General features: G+C 34.9%; 1 protein-coding gene across 1 annotated transcript; it reads right to left on the minus strand.

Annotated features, from left to right (window-relative positions):
• Nucleotides 1–379: 379 nt before the first annotated feature.
• LOC143634409 (uncharacterized) lies at nt 380–2,159 on the minus strand. The gene is made up of 7 exons (XM_077102501.1): nt 2,067–2,159; nt 1,942–1,973; nt 1,650–1,799; nt 1,497–1,570; nt 1,291–1,409; nt 1,126–1,209; nt 380–702 (listed from the first exon to the last, which is right to left on the minus strand). Exons 2-7 carry the CDS (start codon nt 1,946–1,948, stop codon nt 597–599), a joined length of 540 nt encoding a protein of 179 aa, XP_076958616.1. The 5' UTR covers nt 1,949–1,973; nt 2,067–2,159; the 3' UTR covers nt 380–596.
• Between the last annotated feature and the right edge of the window lie 24,063 nt (nt 2,160–26,222).

The raw sequence follows: 26,222 nt of genomic DNA on the forward strand, positions 1-26,222 counted from the left end.
TTATAAATAAAAATAACTGTAATTTCTAAGTCATACATAGCACACTCCTCAGTCCTCACAAGTCAGAAACATATTAACCTATTATGGGTTTTTTGGACTAGATTATTTAGACATGTCTTGATCTTATTAAAATGCAATGAGTTGTCCTTTTACTCACACCGATTTTAATTGAATGCAAAAGGTGAGTTCTAGTTCACAGGGTACACGTTCGAAAGCACAAGTACTAGTGTACCTTTTTCGTGGCGTACAAATAAATTTCCATTGTGATAAAGTTTGCATACTTTAACACAAAACTCAGAGGCAGTATACATAAACAAACATAAGGTCACTGGCAATCAAAGGTGGCCATACAAACTTAGTTCAATAAGTAGAACACATCATGATTATATCATATTCTATGCATCCTATAATCGAATATATAATAACTCAAGAAGAAATGAGTTAACTGCTGCAAAACAGAGCACCGGGGACCCCCAAAAAACTCGGCATATGTTTCAGGCAAAACACATAAACCAAATCCCGAAAGCTGTATTCGTATTGTGTTATTTTCACTGCAATCCGGGACCTATTTTCATTCAATGTTTTTTTTCCTACTTTCACCAAAAGAACCATCTTCTTGTTGTTGGAGCTTTAACACTAGCTGTGACATAATCTTCTTTTTTCCTATTTTCAAGTCCTTGCTTTAATGCTTCCATCCTTTTCCTGCGTAATGTTCAATACAATTACGGTATCTCAAAAGTCATACGCGAAATGTTCAAAAACAGATTGATAAAAAAAAGATTACTAATTTGTTTTAAAGAAACTCCATCATCAAAACTATTATATTCGGCAAAAACTTACATTATCAAAACATTTGTCCTCAAAACAAGCATTAAACATAAAAACAATCTTATCTAATAATCACAAAAAGACATACGACTGGTCACGTTTGACTGATCAGAGCATGCATTATTGATAAAACACAGTACTACCCCTAATGCCCAACCATCCTAGAACCAACTGGCCCCTCATCTAAGTCATCTTTAAGATCCAAGGGAACACAATAGTCTTAATAAAATCAAGATTTTCAAATACATAAAAAGATAATATAAACAAAAGCTTTCAAAAAGAATTAGCAAATATTACTTGGTATCAGTAAGACGACCATGCAAACTCCATCTTTGGCGAAACCCTTCTGCACCTTCAATCCCACTTGCAAGAATCAATCGCCTGCGATGCATATTATTTAAAAATGCATTATAATAAACAAAATAAGATTAATAATTATGAATTAGTACACAATTAGCATACCTTTCTAACGTTGTGGTTTCGGATTCAAGTTGATAAGCTCGTTCTTTTGCTAAATCCAAAGGCATTGACAAACCTAACTTATACTCGCTATCTTGAAGACGCTGCCTTAACTCCTTATCCTGTAACATTTAATATCGTCATTATTATTTCCGTAATCCAAACGCACAAACAACGAGAAAATAGTAATTCATTAAAAAGAACAATACTCGTTTCTCCGCACACTCCCGGTACAACACAATCTCTTCTTGACAAAACGGCTCTATGTCATTAACTTGCAGGCCTGCAACAAGTTTCCAAACAAGCAGTCAACAAACCAAGTCCAAAACAATTAACAAACATAACGCGGAAACACAACTTACACAGAAACAGGTTCCTTAAGATCCCATCACACAAATTAACACCTTCAAGAACATGAGAGGCAATTTCAGGTGGAATTATAGGCGATGGCGGTCCGAGCATTAAATCGTCTCCCATCAGAACCGTTTCCTCCATCATTGGTTGCGAATCGACTGAACATTCAACAAACAAATCCCACACCAATCAAACTTACAATAAATGAATAAATTGTCCCAATTGATTCAACATAACATAACAAATTAATATTTTTTTATTAAATTGATCATTTAGGTAATAGAAAATGAAGGAACGTACCATCCATGATTGTTTCTTTTGATTAGTGTTGCCTGCAAATACAATAATAATATATGTAAATGAACATTTCAAATTTGCAAAACCCTAAACCCTAAAATACTTAATAACAGAAGGCTGTAGCTTACCGGTGTTAAATTGATCGGAGGAGCTGACGTGTCTGACGGCGACGGGAGGTTTTCCGGTTACTTTGCCTCGATTAATCGCTTCTCCCACACTTCCTACACCCACTGCTGTTTTGTGATTTGTGAGAATAAAGATTTTTTTAAAGAAAGAAATTTATTTTTTTATTAAAATACCATCTTTTTAATAACAAGTCACTCGTGACCTGGTCGGTACCGACGTTTAAAAGCTTGAACTGAGTAGTGTTTAAATGATACAAGTGTAGATTCAAGCGAAGTCGTTCGCGAACTACTTGGGCTCAAAATAGGTTGAGCTTTTTTGAGATATCGTAAGTCAGAATGAGCAGAGTATTGTTGCTCATTTACACCCCAATCATAAGTCATAACAAGTTTAACAAGATTTGTGAATGACATAACTATTATTTATGCAATAATAATACATTTTATTTAATATATTGTGTATATAATTGTGATAAAAATAATTGATTAACTGATAATATATAGTATGTTATAATGCATAAGTTATAACAACAAATGATTAATAAAAAAATAAACGAGCTAAACTTGAACCTGAAATTTTTGACAAACCTAGCTTGATTTTTCGGATGCACGTTTTGAAAAAAATTGAACTTGATTTGTTTGATGTCAGACAAACTAAACTCAAAATTATGCTAGCTCAAGCTCGAATCTCGATCACCCAAGGCCCCAAAGCCTTCAAAACTCTCTCATTGTCACTATTTCAAACATTTGTTACTGGTGAGTGAAAGTCCATCTAAGATACTTCGTTTATTTTTGAATAATCATTTAATGCTTGTATTAACTAACTAATCAATGACGTGGACGAAGTACCTAGTTAAGCGAGAGCAACGGGAACACTTTTGTGCCACCCTCGATACCACGAAAATGAAACTCATTGGGGTCTACTCACTGACCGCATACACACACAGAGCAAATACTTTTTTTTTCTAACGACTAACAAACAGATAATTGTCTAGTTACTTCGTATGGGATGACCCAATGGCAAAAGGCCACCGCCAACTGACCCAACCCAGTCGTACGAAACCCTTAAATGCCTCCAAGTTATCTCCAGTTTCAGGGAAATCCACCCGTCCTGCCACACCCTGGCTTAGGGCATAGGCGTGTGACCAATAGTTGGTACCTATTTTGTAAATACATCAGAGTTGCGGGTTATATTAGCGGAAGACTTTGGTTGAATAAAATATTAATTTATTTGAAAACTTTCTCGGATAATAAATACCCGGTGTTTGAGTTATAAAGCTTGTTGAAATACCGTTTGCAATATTTTAATAATTAAAAACTGAGCCATCATTACCTTGCGAGCATCTAACTCCATGAATGTCTTGCTACCAGTACTAATCTGTATTCCTTGAAATGTGGGGAAAAATACGTCAGCTATATGCTGGTGAACACGTATGACTCTATAAAACATTTGAATGACGATTATAATACAAATGTAGTTTTCTTGACAATCTCAGCGGAAGCATTTCTACTTCCGGTATGTGTACCACTGCCCTACACACACAACGGTATTCCCCGAGCCAAACGGCCCTGAACTGAGAACTTGTCATGACCGTTTAAGCTCGCGGCTTCATTGCCTTTGATTGATTGAATGAGCTTTAACAGTTATGTTTGGATCCATACACATGCGTATTCGGTCTGAGTTGATTTTATTCTCTACTTTGTATTATAACGTTTTAGAGATTACTCGATCTCATGTAGACATTGATTGACTCGTTATGACAAACACCCGTTCGTCTCATTGAGTATAAATATGTTTTGACTGATTGAAAAGGTTAACGTATTCACGTTATAAAAGGTTTGAACTTATTCACGTTATAAAAGGTTTGAACGTATTCACGTTATAAAAGGTTTGAACGTATTCACCTGTGATTGACTATTCTGAATGATATGGTTATCTCGTTTGAAACCTTGACTGTGAATGATTGACTGATTGATTGATTGATGATTGACCTATTATAAAATAGGTATATAAATATCCGGATCGTCTCTTGATCCGGCTATAGACCTTTAGTCTGGTTTAAATAGCTTTAAACCTTGATTGATCATTTGTTTGAGTAAAATATTTAGACCAGTAGTCTTTCTGTTTATTTACCAAATCATATGATGAGTTTCTTCTTCATGAAGACACATCTATAGTCTGTTTCTTCTTCAAGAATAAACATTCATTGACTGCTATGCATATAAAATCTTATGTTTCTTACACATGAAGAAACAATGTTTTAACTATATTCTTTGTATACGAATGCTATGTTTCTTAATCGTAAAGAAACTATATTTCCTTATGAATGTAGAACTGATGTTTCTTAGTTGTAAAGAAACACTATTATAATCATTTGTATGTTTAAAGCTTACGTAAACATAATTATGATCAAGGTTTTTGGGCTATACCCCTGACTATGGTCTAAGCCATATAATAATAATATCATAATGACTTAGGTCAGAACCCTTACCTTACACGGGTATTCGAAGTTAGATACATAAGTTTGTATGAGCAGCACTTCTACTCTATGTCACGTACTGGTGCTTAGATTGTCAGAACTTCGGGGCTTAGCACGAACTTCGAGGTTGGCACGCAAAACGAGGCAACATATGGTGGCCGTCGTGACGTACACATACTTCGAGATAGAATGTCGGGTTATTTTCAGATGACACGCACTTCGAGGTACCGTCGGTATGTGGCACGGATTACGAGGTAACTAGAGAGAGAGTGAATGGGAGATGTGTGGGAGAAATGGTCGTAGCCTCCCCTTTTATACTTGATTTTGGGTCCCATCGCGTTCCTTGGCCGTCGCGTACCGCGACGCCGCAATTTCTGCATGGGCGCCACGTGGCCTGCCACGTGTCCTTCCCCGCTTCCAGGTGTCACCAGAGTGTGACACGTGTCCCTGAGTCATCACGGACCATCGAGGTAAGCGATGGCCGTCTTCTTGGACTCATCGCGTAGCGCGATGGGTCCCTGAATATTTTTTTTCACTTTTAGTCCATTGTCTTTGATAGCTTGCCATTTCTAGGCTAATTCTCGTTGTCCAAAAACACTAAGGCGACTCTTAAGCGGCTCTTGGCGATGCGAAGTGCAAAGTGCGCCATCAAAACGCCACATTGCGCCCTTCGCCCGAGCCCGTGCGCGTGCGCGTCGGGTGCTTCGCACCCTCCGCAAGGACTACTAGGTGCATGCTAGGCATATAAGAATATTATTATGGAAAATCTCTTCCTTATAAAGAGCTTCCATTTCTTTACCACTTTCCATGTGGGATGGATTCCATTTTTCTTATTTATACCCATGTGGAATGCTTCCACTTTTTACATCTTTCCATGTGGGATGGAATTTCCTTATTCCATATCCTTAAGATAATTTTGTTTAAGAAATATTTCCTTATAGAATGATCTTGTTTTCTTAATTTAAATTTTCCCAACACTTATTTTAGGGAATTTTGATCCTTCAACTTTACTTAGTTGTTAAATTTGGATCGAAATTTTGGAGATGTTACACGTCCGAAGGCTCATTGATGGTAAAACCCTAACACTCTCATGATCGAATCAGATATCACAAATATCACAGTCTTCTTTTGACTTGAAAGTTGAAACATTTATTATTATTTATAATTTATATAATAACAACTATAAGTGTGTGGCTGCTTTAGGTATTGTAAGTTTTGCATCGTTTGTTATACTCTCTTCTAGCATTATAGCTGTACAATACGCATGATTTTTTGTATCATGTTTTGTTTATCTATTGGCGGGCACGTGTGATATAACCAATCGGTTTTCGATAATTTGATTATGTTTATTCGGTTAATTTATTTAGTTCGGTGAATAACCAAAATCAAATATGGGATAAAAATTTTACTTAGAAATACACTAGTAGTTTACCCGCGCGATGCTGCGGTGATAACAATATATTTAAACAGATTTTTAATAGTTACAACTTTTTAAACATATGGCACGATACGGTTTTTTCAAAAAATGAATGTTGCTTTTTTGTACTTTACAATTACTATACGAATCATAAAAAACAAGTTTTATATGATGAAACTCATTTTGCTGAGCATTTTTACCTTAACCAAATCTATTATGGTAGTCACGATTATTTGGGAAGTTTTTTGAAACTTTCATGCACGACCAAAGATTTAATGTTCACCCATAGGTAAAATTGATATTTCCTTTAAATGAAACAAATTCGCTTTGCATATAATTATTATGACGCAAACCAAAACTTTTTGTTAAAGATATATGTCGAACTCATTATGCTTATAACATGTTTTAACCAGAATCATAATTGACAGTTTATTTTTAATGTCCCAAATTCATTTTACTTATTATTCATCTTAATCTAAACAAAACTTTAATTTTTTTATAATGGCCTAAATCCATTTGGCTTACATCCCATTATAACTCGAACGCATTTTAACATATTAAAGTCCTCGATCGTTAATCCGAAAAAATAAAAATATTAAAAAAATGGTGGAAACTCATTTTGCTGGACATTTTGACATGAACCAATTCTACTATGTTAATCACGGTTATTTGGGAGTCTTTTGAAACCTTCATAAACGACCAATGATTTAATGTTTACCCAAAGCCGAAATTGATATTTTTTTAAATGACTTGGATTCATTTTGCATATAATTGTTTTGACGCAAACCAAAACCATTTTTTAAGATGGCTCAAACTCATTATGCTTATAACATTTTTTAACCATAACCAAAATTGACAACTTTTTTTCTTAAATGACTCAAGCTCATTTCACTTATTGCATGTTTTGGCTTAAGCAGTATTTTAAACTTTTTTTATACTGACATAAACTCATTTGGCTTACATCCAGTTATAACTCGAAGGCGTTTCGACCTGTCAAAGTCCTCAATCGTTGACCTGAAACAATAAAAGTATTTTAAAGAAAATGATTAAATCTCATTTTGATGTTATTTTGACTTGAACCAAAATTGATATTTTTTTAATTAAAACGAAATCATTTTGGTATAAGTTTATAACATGCGCACAATTATTCTTATATTGGAACGCCGACAAAAATTAACACGTTGTGATTGCATGTTTGAAATTTATTAAAACGTATTATATTCAAATCTATAAATGAAAAACAACGAAAGAGAATATAGATTATTATATGGGTAAACTTAAGGGAGATGAAAGAGTAATTTTTGATTAAATTTATAAAACTTGAGTTTAGTTGAAGGGTGAAATTTGTAATTATATTTTAGGTTCATAATTGCATATTTGAGTTGTACTTTTATGCTTAATTGACTTGTACGTTATAATCAACACCCCAAAATAAAACAAAAATTTATATCGAAACGTCAACAAAAATAAGCATATTGCAATGGTAAGTTCGTTTTTGTTTAAAACACAATACATTAAAAGATATTGAAGAAATAAAAAATTTTAATGAATTTGTCAATTAAATGGGTAAAGATAAAGGGTTTATGTGTAACTACTTTACAAATTAACAAAGTTGTATTAAAGTTGAAGGGTCATTTTTGTAACTATTTTCTAATGTAAATGTTCTTAACCGTACATGATGTCAAAACTACTATATTGCCCTCAATATTTCAAAATCTTATGCATTAGTGATTATATATTATGCATTAGTGATTGTACCTCTTAAAATTTAAGAGGTCCTTCACTCATGCTTTATATATAGTATAGATAAAAAAAGGTATAAATACATGAAATTAAGATATTAATACATGAAAATGGTGGTATAAACACATGAAAAGGTTGTATAAAACATGAAATTGAGATATAAAAAGCTATAATATATGAAAATGTGAAAGATTTGGTTGGGTTAATTTTGATTAATACAAAAAATAACAAGTACAGTTAATTCGGTTAACGGTTTGACTTTTACTCATCCCTACTTTATGGTCTTAATTTGAAGACCTGACAATTTTCCCATTATAATGGGTTTCCTTTTTATAGTGTTTTTAAGTGAGTCAGAATTGGAGTGTCAAAATCAATATGAATGATTGACATACCGTATAACAAGCCTCAAAATAAATTAAAGGAAAAAAATAAGGAAATGAAATGAGAAAATTCCATCCCACATTGGTAGAGGAAAGAAATGGAGAAGGAACCACCATAGAATAAATAGGTTTGTAAACTCTTGTCCCACATCGCTAGATTAACAAACTAGTGATCACTTTATAAGGAAGAAAATTTCTATGTTAATGTTCTTATAAGGCATATCACACCCAGTGGTCCTAGCGTAGGGTGCGAAGCACCCGAACGCGCACGCGCACGGGCACAGGCTCGGGCGAAGTGCGATGGGCGCAATTTGGCGCTTTGATGGCGCACTTTGGGATACCCAAAGCGTACCGCGACGTGAAGGTTACGCAGATGACACGTAGCCTACGTGGCAGGCCTAGGATGACTCAGCGAAGCTATAAGATGCTTCGCGGTACGCGACGGCTTTCTATTTATGGCCATCGCGTACCGCGATGGGGTCTGAAACTTGCTATAAATAGGAAGTGAACGGGACTTCATTTCTTCGCACAAAATTTCTTTCTTTCTCTGAAAACACACACATACATATAATATTAAGATATAGTATAATACCCGAGTGTCGTAACGATACCCTATCCGATCGAAAGAAATATACATGAATCCAAAAGCTATGCCTGTTAAGGTATGACATTGTGCCATCGTGTAAAGTTTCTACTCTCGTGATTATCGTTGTGATTATTGGTTTTATACTAATCTAGTGATACTACATTGTGTTTATATTAGGTGCTTAATACCAGGAGGTTTTCTTTAATTGTAAACCTGCAAGGTGAGACATTCGAGCTTTTATACAACTCACATTTGCGTGAGACAACTATTTTTCCGACATTGTCATGATAATTTCAAAACAAATAAAACTCATGGAAAATGATCTAAATGTTTTCAAATATATTTTTAAAGTATTTTAAATACATTAGAGTGATTAAGTCTCAGTAGACTTACGGGATGATTATTACTGGTATTGTGGGGTGTTGTATACAAGGCTTGTCTACTAGGCTGTTACACGTTACTTATTGGACAAGTGTTAGCCAATAAGTAATATGACCACAGTCATAGATACGGTCGAGTGAAAAATACCTTTCGGTAATTTGTAAGCAGGCAGATGTAAAAACATCTTAATGATGTAACTGTAAACTGTGTCATTTTCAAATGAATGTACTCACCAGTATTTCTTGCTGATCGAATATTTTAAACATGTTTCAGGTGACTTGTTAGAGACAAAGGAATGATGCATGCGGGCTTCCAGCTTAAAAAGTGGCTTGTCACCAGAATAAAGAAACGTGTTTTGTAAATAAGGGTTTAACCCTGTAAAACTTATGTTTGTATCAAAAGGGATTAAATTCCCGTTTTATCATAATAATAATCATGGCGTTTTTATAACTCTGATCATTTTTTCTAACTACGGTTCTGATGAAATTTTCCGCTGCAAAATAATTTAATAAACACCAATACCACCAATCAATGTTCATGGCTTCCCATCCCGGGGTGTAGGGGTCGGGGGTTGTGACAGCTGAAGTGGTATCAGAGCCACTGGTTTAAGCAATATGGGTATTTTAATAATACCTAATCTTAGAAATTAAGAGTTAGGAAATACACGCATTAACCTATGTGTTAACTATACGTATAAAGATTTTAAACACACGTGAAAATAAATACTATTTTCTCTTGGAGTTCGTCGTTTTATTGTTTTTGATTAACAGCATGAGTGAGCTAGTTGAAGCTTTTGAACACATATCCGTTAACTCCACGGATATAGAAGAAGGAGAAGCTAGTCAACAACAACCTGAGCCCAAAATCTTTCAAGCCCTACCTGTAGAAAAACCAAAGCCTAAAAGAAGAAGAAGGCTCAGAGACTGGCAACAAAGATTGAAAATAAATAAGAAAAGAAAAACCACAGTCAAACAATCAACTCAACCACAACCTGAACAACCAACTCAACCACAACCCGAATAACCAATTCAACCACAACATGAACAACCAATAGAGCCACCACCAACTTTACCACCACTCATGTCAACAATACCAATGGAGGAGAGACTAGGCAGATGCCTAGATGAATGTGAAATCTTTCAACCCATTATCAATGATATAGGTGTAGGAAGCTCCAACAACCCGAATATGCCATCCCAGGACCCAAATAATACATTTCCCCATGATGATATTATCATTCAAGCTCAAATGGAGGAATGGTGGACCAATGATTGGCAATATCAAACAATGATGAATAACCCATATGCACCGTTCCAGGCAGAAACCGCAAACTACCCCACCATGACACCGGAGATGACAACAGAGCTCCGTCACTATGGGGAAGAATTGGTGGATAACGCCAATAGACTAAGGAATGTTGGGGAGACCCTACTATGGAAGTTTTACGACCGAGATCCTTATATATAAAGTTATATATATATATATATATATATATATATATAATATTTATATGTTCATTATCGTAATTTTTTTTATATAAAAAAACAGAGTGTATGTATGTAACAAAGGTGTGTAGATGTAAAATATAGTGATGCATATATATATATATATAAAGAGTAAATGTCGCAAAGATCGATGATTTTGACATATTTTGTGCCTACGTGTTATTTATGCTTATGTGTTATTAATATCTTGCTTACCTTATTATTTGATTACGATATTAATAATTCTTTTCTTGTATGTAATTCAGATGTCAAATGAAGCTAGTTCTAATCACGAAAACAACCATAATCACGAAAACGAGCACAATCATGAAAATTCCAATCAAGAAATTCATCTGAATATGAATGCTATTGAAAATATGATAGCTCAGAAAATCGCGAAAGCAATTCCTTTAATTGTTGATGCTATTAAGCAACCCATTTCTGTAATTAGGCATAAGACTGAGAGTAATAAGCGAAAGTCTAACACTGTGGCTAGTAACAGTGTGAATGGAGGAGGTAGGAACTCATTACCCAAAAAGCAAAACGTTCGCGGTTGTACTTACAAGGATTTCTTGGCTTGTAAGCCAACCGAATTCTCTGGAAATGAAGGATCAATTGCAGCATTACGCTGGTTAGAAAAGACGGAAGCCATTATAAGAATCAGCAAGTGTGCCGAAGAAGATAAAATATTATATGCTTCTAATCTCTTCGTTAATGAAGCAATAGAATGGTGGAACACAATCCTCCAGTCTAAGGGAAACAACGTTGTTTATACTATGACCTGGGAAGAGTTTAAAGAAATAGTAGAAAGGAAATTTTGTCCTCCTGATGAACGAGAAAAGATTGCTACTATGTTTTTAAACCACAAGATGGAAGGTGTGAAGTGTCGTGAGTATACGACAATATTCTTCGAATATGCGAGAATGGTGCTGGCTTTGGCTTCGCCAGAATCAGTACTAATTTCTCGTTATATTTGGGGATTAGTAAGTGAAATCCGTGATCTGGTAAAGTCAGCTAGACCTCAGACTATTGAAGAAACAGTCGAGCTAGCGAATACCCTGACAGACGGATTAGTCCGAACTCAATAAGAAAACAAAAAGAAAGATCTAGCCCAAAAGATTACCCAAGAATTCCAGAAGAAAGGAATAGGGCAATCTTATGCTCATCCTTTCTGCAAAATTTGCAGAAAAAGGCATTCACGGAGATGCGCTTTTAAGAAAACCAAGTATTGCAATTATTGCAAAATGGCTGGACATACGGATGAAGAATGTAGAAGAAAGGAAAGTCGTGTTTGCTACAACTGCGGAGAACCTGGCCACACCCGTCCAGAATGTCCAAAGCTGACAAAGGAGCCTAACAACAAAGCAAAGAACACAGATGGACTTAAGAAGAATGCACGAGCCTTTCAGCTTACTGCACAAGAAGCAGCAATGATTCTAGACGTTATTGCGGGTACGTTCCTTATCAATAACGTTTACGCTAAAATATTGTTTGATTCCGGAGCAAACCAAAGTTGTATAAACACAAAGTTTTGCCAAGCCTTAAATCAACCATTAACCAAACTCCAGCAAGTCTGCACGGTAGAGATGGCAGATGGAAATTCCATTCATATTCATGAAGTACTCCAAGAAGAAAACATAAACTTACTAGGCCATCAGTTTAAAGCAAATTTACTTCCAATGAATCTGGCTGGATTCGATGTTATATTAGGAATGGACTGGCTAGCAGCCAATCATGCTCGAATCCTCTGTAATACAAATTCTGTTGAAATTCGCTCGCCAACAGGAGAAAATATTACAATTCAAGGAGATAAGATGCTCAAGCCTAGAAAGTTTATATCAGTAATGAAAGCGGCAAGCTATCTAAGGAAACAAGGCGTAGTATATATGATCTCTGTAATCATTAGCGCCAAAGGAAAAGAGCTAAAAGAAATTCCGGTAGTATCGGAATATCCTGATGTCTTTCCAGAAGATTTACCTGAACAACCGCCTGATCGTGAAGTTGAATTTAGAATCCATGTCATACCAGGAGTAGCGCCCGTTGCTAAAGCACCATACCGGTTAGCGCCAACAGAGATGTTAGAGTTAAAGAAGCAATTAGATGAATTGTTAGAAAAAGGTTTCATACGACCTAGCTCATCACTCTGGGGAGCACCAGTACTGTTTGTCAAAAAGAAAGATGGGTCAATGCGTATGTGTATCGATTATAGAGAATTGAATAAACTCACAATTAAGAATCGGTATCCCTTACTGAGAATTGATGATTTATTTGATCAACTACAAAGAGCTCGATACTTTTCTAAAATTGATTTACGCTCAGGATACCATCAATTAAAAGTGCAAGAAGAAGATGTTCCTAAAACAGCTTTTAGGACAAGATATGGTCATTATGAGTTTACAGTCATGCCATTTGGTTTAACCAATGCACCAGCTGCATTCATGGATATGATGAACCGAATATGTAAACCATATTTGGATAAATTTGTAATCGTTTTTATATACGATATACTTATTTATTCCAAAACCAGTGAAGATCATGTTAAACATCTTCATACACTTTTGACGCCATTGAGAAAAGAGAAGCTTTATGCTAAATTCTCAAAGTGTGAATTTTGGTTACAAGAATTACAGTTTCTAGGACACTTGATTAACCATGAAGGTATTCACGTGGACCATTCCAAAATAGAAGCTATTACTAATCGGGAAATTCCTAAAACTCCTACAGAAATTCGAAGTTTCTTAGGATTAGCAGGATACTACAGACGCTTCATTCAAAATTTTTCCCGAATAGCAATTCCGTTAACCAAGTTAACGTGTAAGAATGTCAAGTTTGAATGGGGACCTAAGCAAGAAGAAGCTTTTATAACTTTGAAGCAAAAGTTAACAAATGCCCCAATACTTGCGCTACCAGAAGGAACTGAAGATTTCACAGTCTGTTGTGATGCTTCTAAATCAGGATTGGGATGTGTACTAATGCAACGTGAGTAATTCATTGCTTACGCATCTAGACAATTAAAGAAGCATGAAGAGAATTACACAACACATGACTTAGAATTGGGAGCAATAATTTTTGCCCTAAAGATCTGGAGACACTATTTATATGGTAGTAAGTTTACCGTATTCACAGATCATAAAAGTTTAAAATATATCTTTGGGCAAAAGGAGCTTAACATGAGGCAAAGACGATGGATGGAAATTCTTAGCGACTATGATTGTGAAATCCTATACCGCGAAGGTAAGACAAATATAGTAGCCGATGCATTAAGCAGAAAAGAGCATGAGAAACCTAAAAGAGTGCGAGCTCTAAAGTTAGAACTTCAAATCAATTTAATTGATGAAGTAAAGAATGCTCATAAACAAGCAATAGAAGAAAATAATATTGCTGATGAGAAAAGAAATGGTACCATTGATCTACTTGTCAAAGGAAATGATGATATTCTCCGAATGGGGAACAGGATCTGGATACCAATCATAGGAGGATTACGAGAAAAGATTCTTGAAGAATCTCATAAATCCAAATACACAATGCATCCTGGAAGAGATAAAATGTATCAAGATTTGAAGAAAATCTATTGGTGGATAGGAATGAAAAAGGACATAACCAGTTATGTTTCAAAATGCTTAACTTGTTTACAAGTTAAAGCATAACATCAAAAGCCATCAGGATTACTTCAACAATTAGAAATGCTAGAATGGAATGGGAATTAATAACAATGGATTTTGTTACTAAATTACCTATTACAAGAAGAGGTAATGACACAATCTGGGTGATTGTGGATAGATTAACAAAATCAGCTCAGTTTATACCAATGAAGGAAACTTTCAAAATGGAACAATTAGCTAAGCTGTATGTAGACAAAGTTGTCTCATTACATGGAGTTCCATTATCCATTGTATTGGATCGGGATAGCCGTTTTACTTCTCATTTTTGGAAAAGTTTCCAAGTAGCTTTGGGAACAAAATTAAACTTGAGTACAGCATACCATCCACAGACTGATGGTCAAAGTGAAAGGACCATACAAACATTGGAAGACATGCTAAGAGCATGTGTAATAGATTTTGGTGGAAATTGGGATGACCATTTACCACTAATAGAATTCTCCTATAATAATAGCTATCATACAAGTATTAACGCTGCCCCATTTGAAGCCCTTTATGGACGAAAGTGCAGAACTCCAGTATGTTGGGCAGAAATAGGAGGAAAACAATTATCAGGCCCTGAAATCATACAAGAAAGTACTGATAAGATAGATCAGGTTAAGGAAAGATTAAAGACCGCATGAGATCGTTAGAAAAGTTATGCGGATCATCGACGCAAACCATTGGAATTTCAAGTTGGAGACAAAGTGCTACTGAAAGTATCTCCATGGAAAGGAGTAATCCGATTCGGTAAGAAAGAAAAGTTAAGTCCACGATTAGTTGGACCATTTCAAATTCTCAAACGAATTGGACCAGTAGCCTATCAGCTAGAATTACCAGAGGAAATGTCAGGTATACATGATGTATTTCATGTAAGTAACTTAAGAAAATGTTTAGCTGATAAAACACTAGAAGTACCCTTTAAAGATATAAAGGTAAATGAAAAGTTGAAATTCGTTGAGAAACCTTTGCAAATTGAAGATAGAAAGATCAAGAATCTCAAGCATAAAAGAATAGTTCCAGTCAAAGTGAAGTGGGACTCAAAGCGTGGACCAGAATATACTTGGGAATTGGAATCCGAAATGAAACGGAAGTACCCACACTTATTCCAAGTAAATCTCGAGGACGAGATTCAAAATAAGGAGGGGAGACTATAACATGCCTCAAAATAAATTAAAGGAAAAAAAATAAAGAAATGAAATGAGAAAATTCCATCCCACATTGGCGGAGGAAAGAAATGGAGAAGGAACCACCATAGTATAAATAGGTTTATAAACTCTTGTCCCACATCGCTAGATTAACAAACTAGTGAGCACTTTATAAGGAAGAAAATTTCTATGTTAATGTTCTTATAAGGCATATCACACCCAGTGGTCCTAGCGTAGGGTGCGAAGCACCCGAACGCGCACGCGCACGGGCACAGGCTCGGGCGAAGTGCGATGGGCGCAATTTGGCGCTTTGATGGCGCACTTTGCACTTCACATCGCCGCGAGCCACATTAAGGGCCGCATTAGCATTTTTGTTGAAAATTAAAATAAAATAAAAATCCTTCCATCGCGTACCACGACGGGTTTGGGTTACCCATCACGTACCGCGACGGCTTAGGATGACTCAGCGAATCTATAAGATGCTTCGCGGTACGCGACGGCTTTCTATTTATAGCCATCGCGTACCGCGATGGGGTCCGAAACTTGCTATAAATAGGAAGTGAACGGGACTTCATTTCTTCGCACAAAATTTCTTTCTTTCTCTGAAAACACACACATACATATAATATTAAGAGATAGTATAATAACCGAGTGTCGTAACGATACCCTATCCGATCGAAAGAAATATACACGAATCCAAAAGCTCTGCCTGTTAAGGTATGACATTGTGCCATCGTGTAAAGTTTCTACTCTCATGATTATCGTTATGATTATTGGTTTTATACTAATCTAGTGATACTACATTGTGTTTATCTTATGTGCTTAATACCAGGAGGTTTTCTTTAATTGTAAACTTGCAAGGTGAGACATTCGAGTTTTTATACAACTCACATTTGCGTGAGACAACTATTTTTCCGACATTGTCATGATAATTTCAAAACCTATAAAACTCATGGCAAATGATCTAAATGTTTTCAAATATATTTTTAAAGTATTTTAAATACATTACAGTTATTAAGTCTCAGTAGACTTACGGGATGATTACTCCTGATCTTGTGGGGTGTTGTATACAAGGCTTGCCTACTGGGCTGTTACACGTTACTTATTGGACAATTGTTAGCCAATAAGTAATATGACCACAGTCATAGATACGGTCGAGTGACAAATACCTTTCGGTAATTTGTAAGCAGGCAGATGTAAAGACATCTTAATGCTGTAACTGTAAACCGTGTCATTTTCAAATGAATGTACTCACCAGTATTTCTTGCTGATCGAATATTTTAAACATGTTTCAGGTGACTTGTTAGAGACAAAGGAATGATGCATGCGGGCTTCCAGCTTAAATAAGTGGCTTGTCACCAGAATAAAGAAACGTGTTTTGTAAATAAGGGTTTAACCCTGTAAAACTTATGTTTGTATCAAAAGGGATTAAATTCCCGTTTTATCATAATAATAATCATGATGTTTTTATAACTCTGATCATTTTTCCTAACTACGAATCTGATGAAATTTTCCGCTGCAAAATAATTTAATAAACACCGATACCACCAATCAATGTTCACGGCTTCCCATCCCAGGGTATAGGGGTCGGGGGCTGTGACATATCGTATCAATAAAACTTACTCGGTATTAAAAAGACAGTTCCAAACTCTGTTAAAAAAAACACTAATCGTAATATCTTATAATATAACTAAGTGATAAATCCCATTATAATAAGGGAAAATTATGAAAATAGTCCAAAATAAGAGAGATAAACTGAAAATAGGTCAAAGTAGAATCTATTCTGAAAATAGTCCTCCCAAATCTATCTTCCACATGAGATTGGGATTCGTGACGTGAGATTTGGGTATCCTATCACAAACTGACACGTGTCCCCTCACAGATTTTCCTTAAATGTTCTCCCACTTCAACCAAATTATATTGAACCCGATTTTGCTAGCAATTCCAGTTGATTTTCATCCGGTTGATCACCTCTCTTAAATGTTCTCCCACTTCAACGCATTCCAGTTGATTTTCATTCGGTGACTTTTGTTACAAATATATTGAACCCGATTTTGCTAGCAATTCGACCAACCCACCAACCATCGTTGGCAAAAACATCAAACCTTCTGGCCGAGTGCAAACTCAGTAACAACCACATCATTAGGCTTTGGCCTTATTTTGCGGGCCGTAACAAACTCTCTAAGAAACCCAGACTAATCGGCTTCTAGCAGGGTACGGAAACTGAATGATGTACGTCTTCTTGCCAACCCGGGACATTATGTTGCCATCATAATACGATCCGTCAAACCCATCACCCAGATCAATAACTTCAACCTGATCACCTCTCTTGAATTTCATTGTTCTACAATATAATTTGGTTGAAGTGGGAGAACATTTAAGGAAAATACAAATTTTTCGGATTTTTATAAAACTTTAATGAAAATCAACTGAGAAGATAAAATTCAGAGCTAAATTATCGTTTGTATTAAACTTTTTTTGTAAACTAATCGTTTTTTTTACTTTATTAAAAATCATCGGACAAATACTATGTTTTTTGTAAACGTATCGTTTTTTTCCAACTTTTTTGAAATTTAACGTAGCTGACGAAATTCATTTGGAATGCGTCCGAGGAGATGCATTTCAAAAAAACGCGGATAACGATGACTTTGAAACTTCACGTGACGGACAACTTTCATTCCAAACCTATGGTTTTTTAGAAAACTATTTTCACTTGAAAACTATCGGTCAACTCAAATTTCAATGAAACTTTATCTGTGAGAGGACACGTGTCAGTTTGTGATAGGATACCAAAATCTCACGTCACGAATCCTAATCTCACGTAAAAGATAGATTTGAGAGGACTATTTTCATAATAGATTTTACTTTGAACTATTTTCAGTTTATCTCTCTTATTTTGGACTATTTTCATAATTTTCCCATATAATAACCTAGCTTTTCCTCAAAATGCACAAATTCCCTAGTAGACTTTTTATCGAACTGATTTTATTTTATTTTTTCATTTTTTTTATGAAACAAGCTTGTCAACTTCAAATAGTTGAACAAATTGCAACAAAAGATCTTGTTAGGTTGGCTAGGGCCCCTCCCTGGATTTTTGTCTTCCTCATAAATCTTTAAATATTATTCAACATCAATTTAAAGATAATTAAACAAAAACAACATAAAATTTATTCCAAAACCTTTAAATGTACATCATAAAAACTAAGAGTTTTTATAAGGTTGGTCAACTACAGAAGATTAAATAAAAAAAATAATCCTAAGTTAGTAATCATATTCTTTTTCATAATCCTAATTTGATCATTTTGTTTCTTGATGGCCGCTAACGTGACACGTGACTTGATATGATGTTTATGTGTTCTTTTTTCTATTTTAGCAAAAAGAAATCAAGAATAATGTTGCTATAGAAATTACTTGAATATTGTTAAAATAATTAATTCTGGAACCATAAATTACAGACCGTTTTGTAATATGTAGTTGTATTTGGTGTTACAATACTCCAACCATACTAACCATAAGTTGCCCGTCAAAAGGAAACTTTACTACCAAAATGAATGTATTGTTCAGGGATGGTTGTGTGTGTGTTTTAGTTGTCATGTTTTAGGACCGTGAAGTCCTCCTGACTTGTTGAACACTAGTGTATTAAAAGTTTATAAAAAATCTTATGAATATGCCAGTGCCATTCAGTAGCTTTAACTGACATTGTAAAAAGAATATCTATCAATACTAATAAAAGAAAATAATTCTGAGGTTAATTCTTACTATCAAATTCCCTCAAAAGTCACTTCTCTTATATTGATGGAAAAGAATAAAAAATCTTAGTTCTAAATATAGTATTGATTATAAATTCGACATACAATATTAATTGATCTATCTCTTTATTGATTGAATTATTAATACCATAAATTAGATTCTAAACATACTTAATATAAAAAAATATTAGTATAATAATTGTGTGTCATAAATATATTTTCTTTAAGATTGAAATGTAAATATGTTTTTTTTTCTATGGCCGGGTATGGAACATATAACATTTTTGTGAAAGACTTTAGCTACATCTTTCACATCGAAATGCATCATGTTTAAAATGTTGCTTCCAGTGACATTGTTTAATTATTGTATACCGATAGTAGAACAACCCCTTCTTGATTTAAAATTAAAATATATATGATGATATAACGGTTATATTCGTAATACATTTTTTTACATAATATAAAGAGACTTAATTATCTTTTTTTTATTTGTATTAACTTATTCATTGTGATTTATACATTAATTTATCCCGTGTAATACACGGGTATACACGGGTTTCTAAAGCTAGTTCATGTAATAAGGAATTTAAGGTATGTAAGGGTAGGATGTCGAAAGAATAGGATAGTCCCTACGCATGATATATAAATTTTGAAAATCCTTGTAATAATCTTTTGTAAACAGTATAAAAGTATTTAAATCCCTTAATCAATGTAAATTATATTTTTACAAATTTGAAGCTTATTTCTTTTAATAATAATATTTTTTTACTATGAAGGTTAATTTATCTCTTATTTTTAAATGTTCTTTAAGTTTCAAACTTGAAATTATATGTGTTTATGTGATTGTGGGCTTGATTAAATTGAAATTAGATGTATATTTGTGATTTAGTGATTGTATACTTATCATCATCATCATCGTACTCAGTATATCCCACCAGTAGCAAAGCTATGACAGGGTCTGAGGAGGGTAGACAGCCTTACCTCTACCTCGTAGGAATAGAGAGGCTGCTTCCGGTGAGACCCCCGGCTCGATAGTAGTTTTGCATCAAGCCTTGGACATAAGGCACATAACACTCAACCATCGGGAGACCACCAATTTCTGCATGTACCCTTGTCTTTCGGCTATCAGCGCCACCACATGGTGTCTGATTAAACTTCCGTCACTTTTAACGTTATTTTCACGAGATTAGTAAAATAACGTCAAAATTAGTACAATTTCACTTTTGCCCACCCGAGGGTTCACACATAAATGCATTATATACGCGCACCACAAGCAGGGTTCACACAAAATTAGTGATTGTATACTTAGTTTAAGTTATAATCAGATGTGTTTATGTGAGTCAATGTTAGTTTTTTTTTTATGTTTTTTTATTTCAATTTTAGATGACTTTGTACTTTTATTGCTTGTGTTTTTTTCCGATAACAATATCTTTATTATCATATTGTCTTATATCATGTGACTTGAAGTGACATGAAATTTTTGATGCTAAGTTGTTATAAATCCGAGCACCGAAGAAAACAAACACCAAGAAATTTTTCTGGCTTCGTTACTGCTGGTAAATAGATATCGGGAGAGCATTTGCCTTGGTAAATAGATTGTCCACCAAGTTTCTTAACAAAAGAGGAGTTAAACAAGGCAACATGCTATCACCTTTCATGTTCATAATCGCAATGGATGGGTTAAGTGAAATCATGCATTTGGCTAGGGATAATGGTATGTTTGAAGGTGTTTCTCTCTACCCAAAAACACGCCCATCTTACATTATATCATGTACGTCGATAACGTAATGTTCGTCTGTAAATGTTTTCATTCTAATATTATCAACATGAAGAGGATATATACTTTGATGCTTCTACAATGCCTTTGGTGTTATAGTTAACTACCATAAAAGTAACATTGTTGGTGTTGAAACTAACGAGACATGTCTGCAATCTGGCTAACCTTATGAGTTGTGAAACAATGATCATTTTGTTCAACTTCAAAAAAGACTATTTATGTTATTAATACATTTATATTAGTTTAAGTAAATGACACATTACTAACATTAACACCCCACCCCCATCCCCCAAAACAAAATTAATAATAATAATAATTAATTAGTGTTATTAACTCACATATATAGTCCATTGTGTAAAATGACTTATATATTCACAGAATTAACATAAAAAGCTAATAGAGTTTGTGATGTTAAAAGATTTCTTTTTGTGTTGAAAGGATTGAATAGGTCAAATTGCATATACCAAAATAGGGATGGGTGTTTTCGGTACCGATACTGATATCAATCGGTATCAAGTTTTGAGTTTTCGATACTGGTAATTTTTGAATTTTGCACAAATTACCGGTGTCGTACTAGTGTCGAACTGAACATTTCAGTACCGATATCAAATATTTTAAATTTTGGAATCGACACCGGTCAGTACTGGTACCATCCTGAACTCATCCCTAGACCAAATTAAGAATTTACTTTATATTTTCTAATCATTACTTATTGAGTTCTTGTTAAAGTTACTTTAAAAAAAAACAAATTTTTTTCTTTATTTATCTTTTGCGGTATAACCATTTTATATTTTTACATGTTACTCAGGTAGTCATATTGCCATACGTAAACATCATATAATTAATTTTTTTTAAATAAATATAGAAATATATATAAAAAATAAAAAGAGGGTGCCAAAATGGAGGCAGTTAATGGACGGTGGGTCCCATAGATTGAAAAATTGACGAGGGGAAGGTGTAGAAGGTCAACGTCAGTGTTTCAATGGTGGTGATGAGTTCACACATTTCAATCCTTTTTTGTGTCTCAGCTTTTTGCCAGCTTGTTTACTGCTAAACGACGGAACCATACTACCAAACAAACACCACAAGATGCCCAAATACACATAAGATTATACATCTATTGATAAGCTTTTATAAATAATATTTATTTATTTTTTTAACAGTTCATAGATAATAAACATAATCCTATTTATAAACCTAGGAAAGTGCTATTGACAGATTTTGAATTTTCATGAGCACGACATATATGTTATTTATTGGATCTTGACGTTGTTTTGGGGTTTAGTTTTAATTGCTTTTAGTATCATAATTATGTTTTCATATATAGTAGTGTACTAGTGTTGTATATTTAACGAGTCATAGCATTGAGTCACACATACAACAAACATTAATAATATTAAATCTTAAAAAAGCCGTTAACTACTCTCTCTTTCTATCTGGACGCCTTTTCACATCTAACATCTTTCTTAAATGTATGAGGCTTCGAGTAGATTTATAATTAACATCATTTAAAATTACATTTATGTTGGACAATTTGTAACTAAATGGACATGTTTTATTGAGTTTAACTCATATTGGTGATATTTATCCGGTTTATTCACTTATTGCTTTCTCCTTCCACTCATAAAATCATTACATTTGAATCAATAGTTGAGGCGCCCCAATATTGTTGTTTCAATTTCGAACTAGCCTTGATTGACTCAACTCGACTCATTAACAACCATTAAGTGTTGTTCCTTGTGCATTATGCGTGAGCGTGAGCCCGATTCAAGCCAGGGTGGATGAGATTGAGCTCGAAATAAAACGAGGCACCTAGCGAGGCTCGTGCTCAATTTTGAAGTTAAATGAGCCGAAGATCGAGCCATGACCCGAGCCGAGTTTGGCTCGGTTACTAAAATGAGTCAACTCAGCTCAGGTTGTTTCAAAATCAAGTTTTTTTAGTTAGTTTTATTCGATCTTTTATCAACCGAGTCACAAGCTTTTTAAACATCCCTACGCATGACTATGAATAATTAAAATATATGGATATAATGTTGTTCTCATTAAGCCAAAGATATCATTTTTTATATTATAAACAGATTGATGACTGATGAGTTTTAATTTAGTAGCTCCTTTCCTCCTACACGTACTTGTACTTTGAAATAGGAATAACATTATTGTACTAGTTGGATGAAGTTTCAAATTTGCACCGGCAACCCCTTAATTTCAACCATTAATAAAGTGACTAAGGTTTCTTTGTGTCACAATTCACAACAACGCTATGTTGGACCATTTTGCACACGAATTTAATGAACCCGTTCATTTTCTATATAGCCTATTTTTTATGTTGTTCTTTTGATCCATATTTATACTATCTATGTATATTTTAAATTTTAATAATATTATTTTTGGTTATGAATGCTAAATAATAAAATACCTTTTGTTTGCTTTAATAAAATATGAATACCTATTTTAAGATTTTTTATTGTTAACTAAGTTTGAGATTAGGTGATATTATAAATAAAGTATCATAAACTAAGAGTTATGTTTATGCACAACTTCTAAAGTATATCTGTAAACAAAAAACTGTGATCTTTAACTAAGAGGAACAATTGAACCTTTAATTAATAAGAACAAAGGTAAAATATTCCCGACCTAAGACATTCTTCATTGCCACTTATTTACTTAATTCATTTTTGGAATGGCTAGCACTTAATTACCCGGATTAAGAGCACAAGTGAGTCAAAGTTCAATAACACTAGGCCAAGTGCTACATTAAGTTAGCACTCGTTATTGTCGAATGACTTACTTCAAACAGCTCGACCATCATGTTAGTGCTATAAAACTGGATACTCATTCTTGAATGCTCGCTCGCGCCGAAGACGCTTTTTGACAGTGATATTATTAGAAAAATGCTTTTATTATAATTACTACCCACCAACATAGCTAATTACAGTAGTTAGATGTTATACCATGATTCATAATTACTAAAAATGGCACCTAATGTGATCATCACATAACCCATAAAAATATTGAAAGTACAAGTCATCACAAGGACAAATATGATACAAAATTAAAGTCCAATATTCCTTAATCATAGTTTTGTACGTTTATCCTAATTGCACTATTATCTCTTAGTATTTATATTAAATTATATAAAAGTAATTTATACCAACGGATTGATAACTAAACCTGCATGATATGAAGATTAATGATTGATTAAATTTTAAATTGCAAAATGGGCAGCATTTGGAATTAAAAAAAGAAGATCAGCTAAAAGGAACTCAAAAATGATTGAAGAGATATTCTTATAGCCTTTATCAATACATACCGCTAATAATGTAATGGATAATCAACCTTCCTTTTATTATATCTACACCAACTACCATTTATTATTTTTCAGACTAGCCATACAAGTGTTTTAATGATTGATAAGTTTATCATTCACACACATGCATACGTATATTAAATTTTAAACGCACCGTCGTTGTAACTGTATGAACATCCCATTATAAGCGGATTGGTCACTCGATCATGCGGTCAGACATGCACGACTTAGGTGCTGTTTGTTTTTGCAGACATAAACTGTCTGCAAGCTGATTTCATCTGTTTTCATGTCTGCAACTGAAGACGTGGTCTGAAGATCTGCAAGCTGAAAATATAAGACTGTTTGTTTTTATAAGCTGATACTGTCTGCATAACTGTCAAACTTATCTCACAAGATAGAAGTCATTTATTCAAGTTACATCTAGTTTTTAGTCTTTGCTTGCCATGCCGATTTGGTTTTGGTGGGTGGTGGAAGGTGGTGGTGGTGGATGGTGGTAGTGGCGGCGGACGGTGGGTAGTGGCGGTGGATGGTGGTGGTGGACAATGGGTGGTGGTGATGGATGGTTTTGGTTGGTGGTGGACGGTGGTGGTGATGGATGGTGGTGGTGGTGGGTGATGGATGGTGGTGGTGGCGGTGATGGATGGTGGTGGTGGTAATGGATGGTGGTGGTGATGGATGGTGGGTGGTGGACGGTGGTGGTGATGGATGGTGGTGGTGGTGGCGGACGGTGGTGGTGATGGATGGTGGGTGGTGGACGGTGGTGGTGATGGATGGTGGGTGGTGGACGGTGGTGGTGGCGGTGATGGATGGTGGTGGTGGTGGGTGATGGATGGTGGTGGTGGCGGTGATGGATGGTGGTGGTGGTGGCGGACGGTGGTGGTGATGGATGGTGGGTGGTGGACGGTGGTGGTGATGGATGGTGGGTGGTGGACGGTGGTGGTGGCGGTGGATGGTGGTGGACGGTGGCGGCGGGGTACGGGGGTGGTGGTGGCGGCGTACGGTGGGTGGTGGTGTTGGCGGACGGTGGTAGGAGCAGTGGATGAGAGGGTGGCTGCAAAGGGAGAAGAGTAGGGTTTTTTTGTGAAGATGTTTTAAGCAAGATTTCCTTGCTTTTCTTTTAAGATGAAAGAAGATAACTTCAGATCTGTTTTAAGAAAAAAAACAAACAGTCTTCAAGGGTAATGTCTGCGCGCCTGCAGACATTAGCTCCCTTGAAGATGTTTGAAGAAAAAACAAACACCCCCTTAAACGCATTATTATAATTGGCCAACTTAATTACGCGGCTTTAGACACTATGAGGGCACCATTACAATCAATTTGAAAATTGGACGAAAATATCGTGGGGTCTGACTCAAAATGTATAATTTTTTTTAAAAACGAGGGGGGGGGGGGGCTAGGCCACTTCGGGCCACAATTGTCCTCAATGTTGTTAAGGATTGATTTTAAAAGGGTTTAATAAAGATCCAAAGTCATTGCTAAACCTTGTTTAAAAGTTTTACTAATAAACTTTAATCGATTTGAAGCTTGGGGAGCCTATTGATAAGTTAGGTCCTGTAGATAATAGCACAACATTTCATATTTATAGATTTGCGTATGCCTTTATACAATTAGATACAAAGCTATCTATTTTTGAAACCGAAATTAAAATAGATCTTTTAGCTCCTTATCGTCGTAGAGGAAAAACCGAACTATTCGGGGAAGCTGGTGTGGGTAAAACACTACTCATTATGAAATTGATTAACAATATTGCCAAAGCTCACGAAGGCGTAATCGTATTTGGCGGAGTCAGTGAATAGACTAGTGAAGGAAATGATCTTTACATGGAAATGAAAGAATATGAAGTAATTAATGAACAAATATTGCATAATCAAAAGTAGCTCTAGTTTACGGTCAAATGAATGAACGTTTTTGAACAAGTTCCTGGATAAAAAGTTTCAAGTTTTTGACGATATCCTGATATGGAGCCGGAACTTTTAACTAGCATGAATGCGCTAACTATGAATATAATGTCTGAAGATGAAGACCTGCTTTATATCACAATTCATTTCGAATTAGTAAAAGCAATATCTCCT

The sequence above is a fragment of the Bidens hawaiensis genome, unplaced genomic scaffold (genome assembly GCF_021521415.1).
Source record: "Bidens hawaiensis isolate Kalapana, Puna unplaced genomic scaffold, B.hawaiensis_p1.1 tig00007049_1, whole genome shotgun sequence".
NCBI lineage: Eukaryota > Viridiplantae > Streptophyta > Magnoliopsida > Asterales > Asteraceae > Bidens > Bidens hawaiensis.

Coding starts and splice junctions, on each gene's coding strand:
- LOC143634409 (XM_077102501.1), bottom strand. Junction 1,571..1,649: donor CTTAAGGAACCTGTTTCTGT/GTAAGTTGTGTT, acceptor AACTTGTTGCAG/GCCTGCAAGTTAATGACATA. Junction 1,210..1,290: donor GAAACCACAACGTTAGAAAG/GTATGCTAATTG, acceptor TATGCATCGCAG/GCGATTGATTCTTGCAAGTG.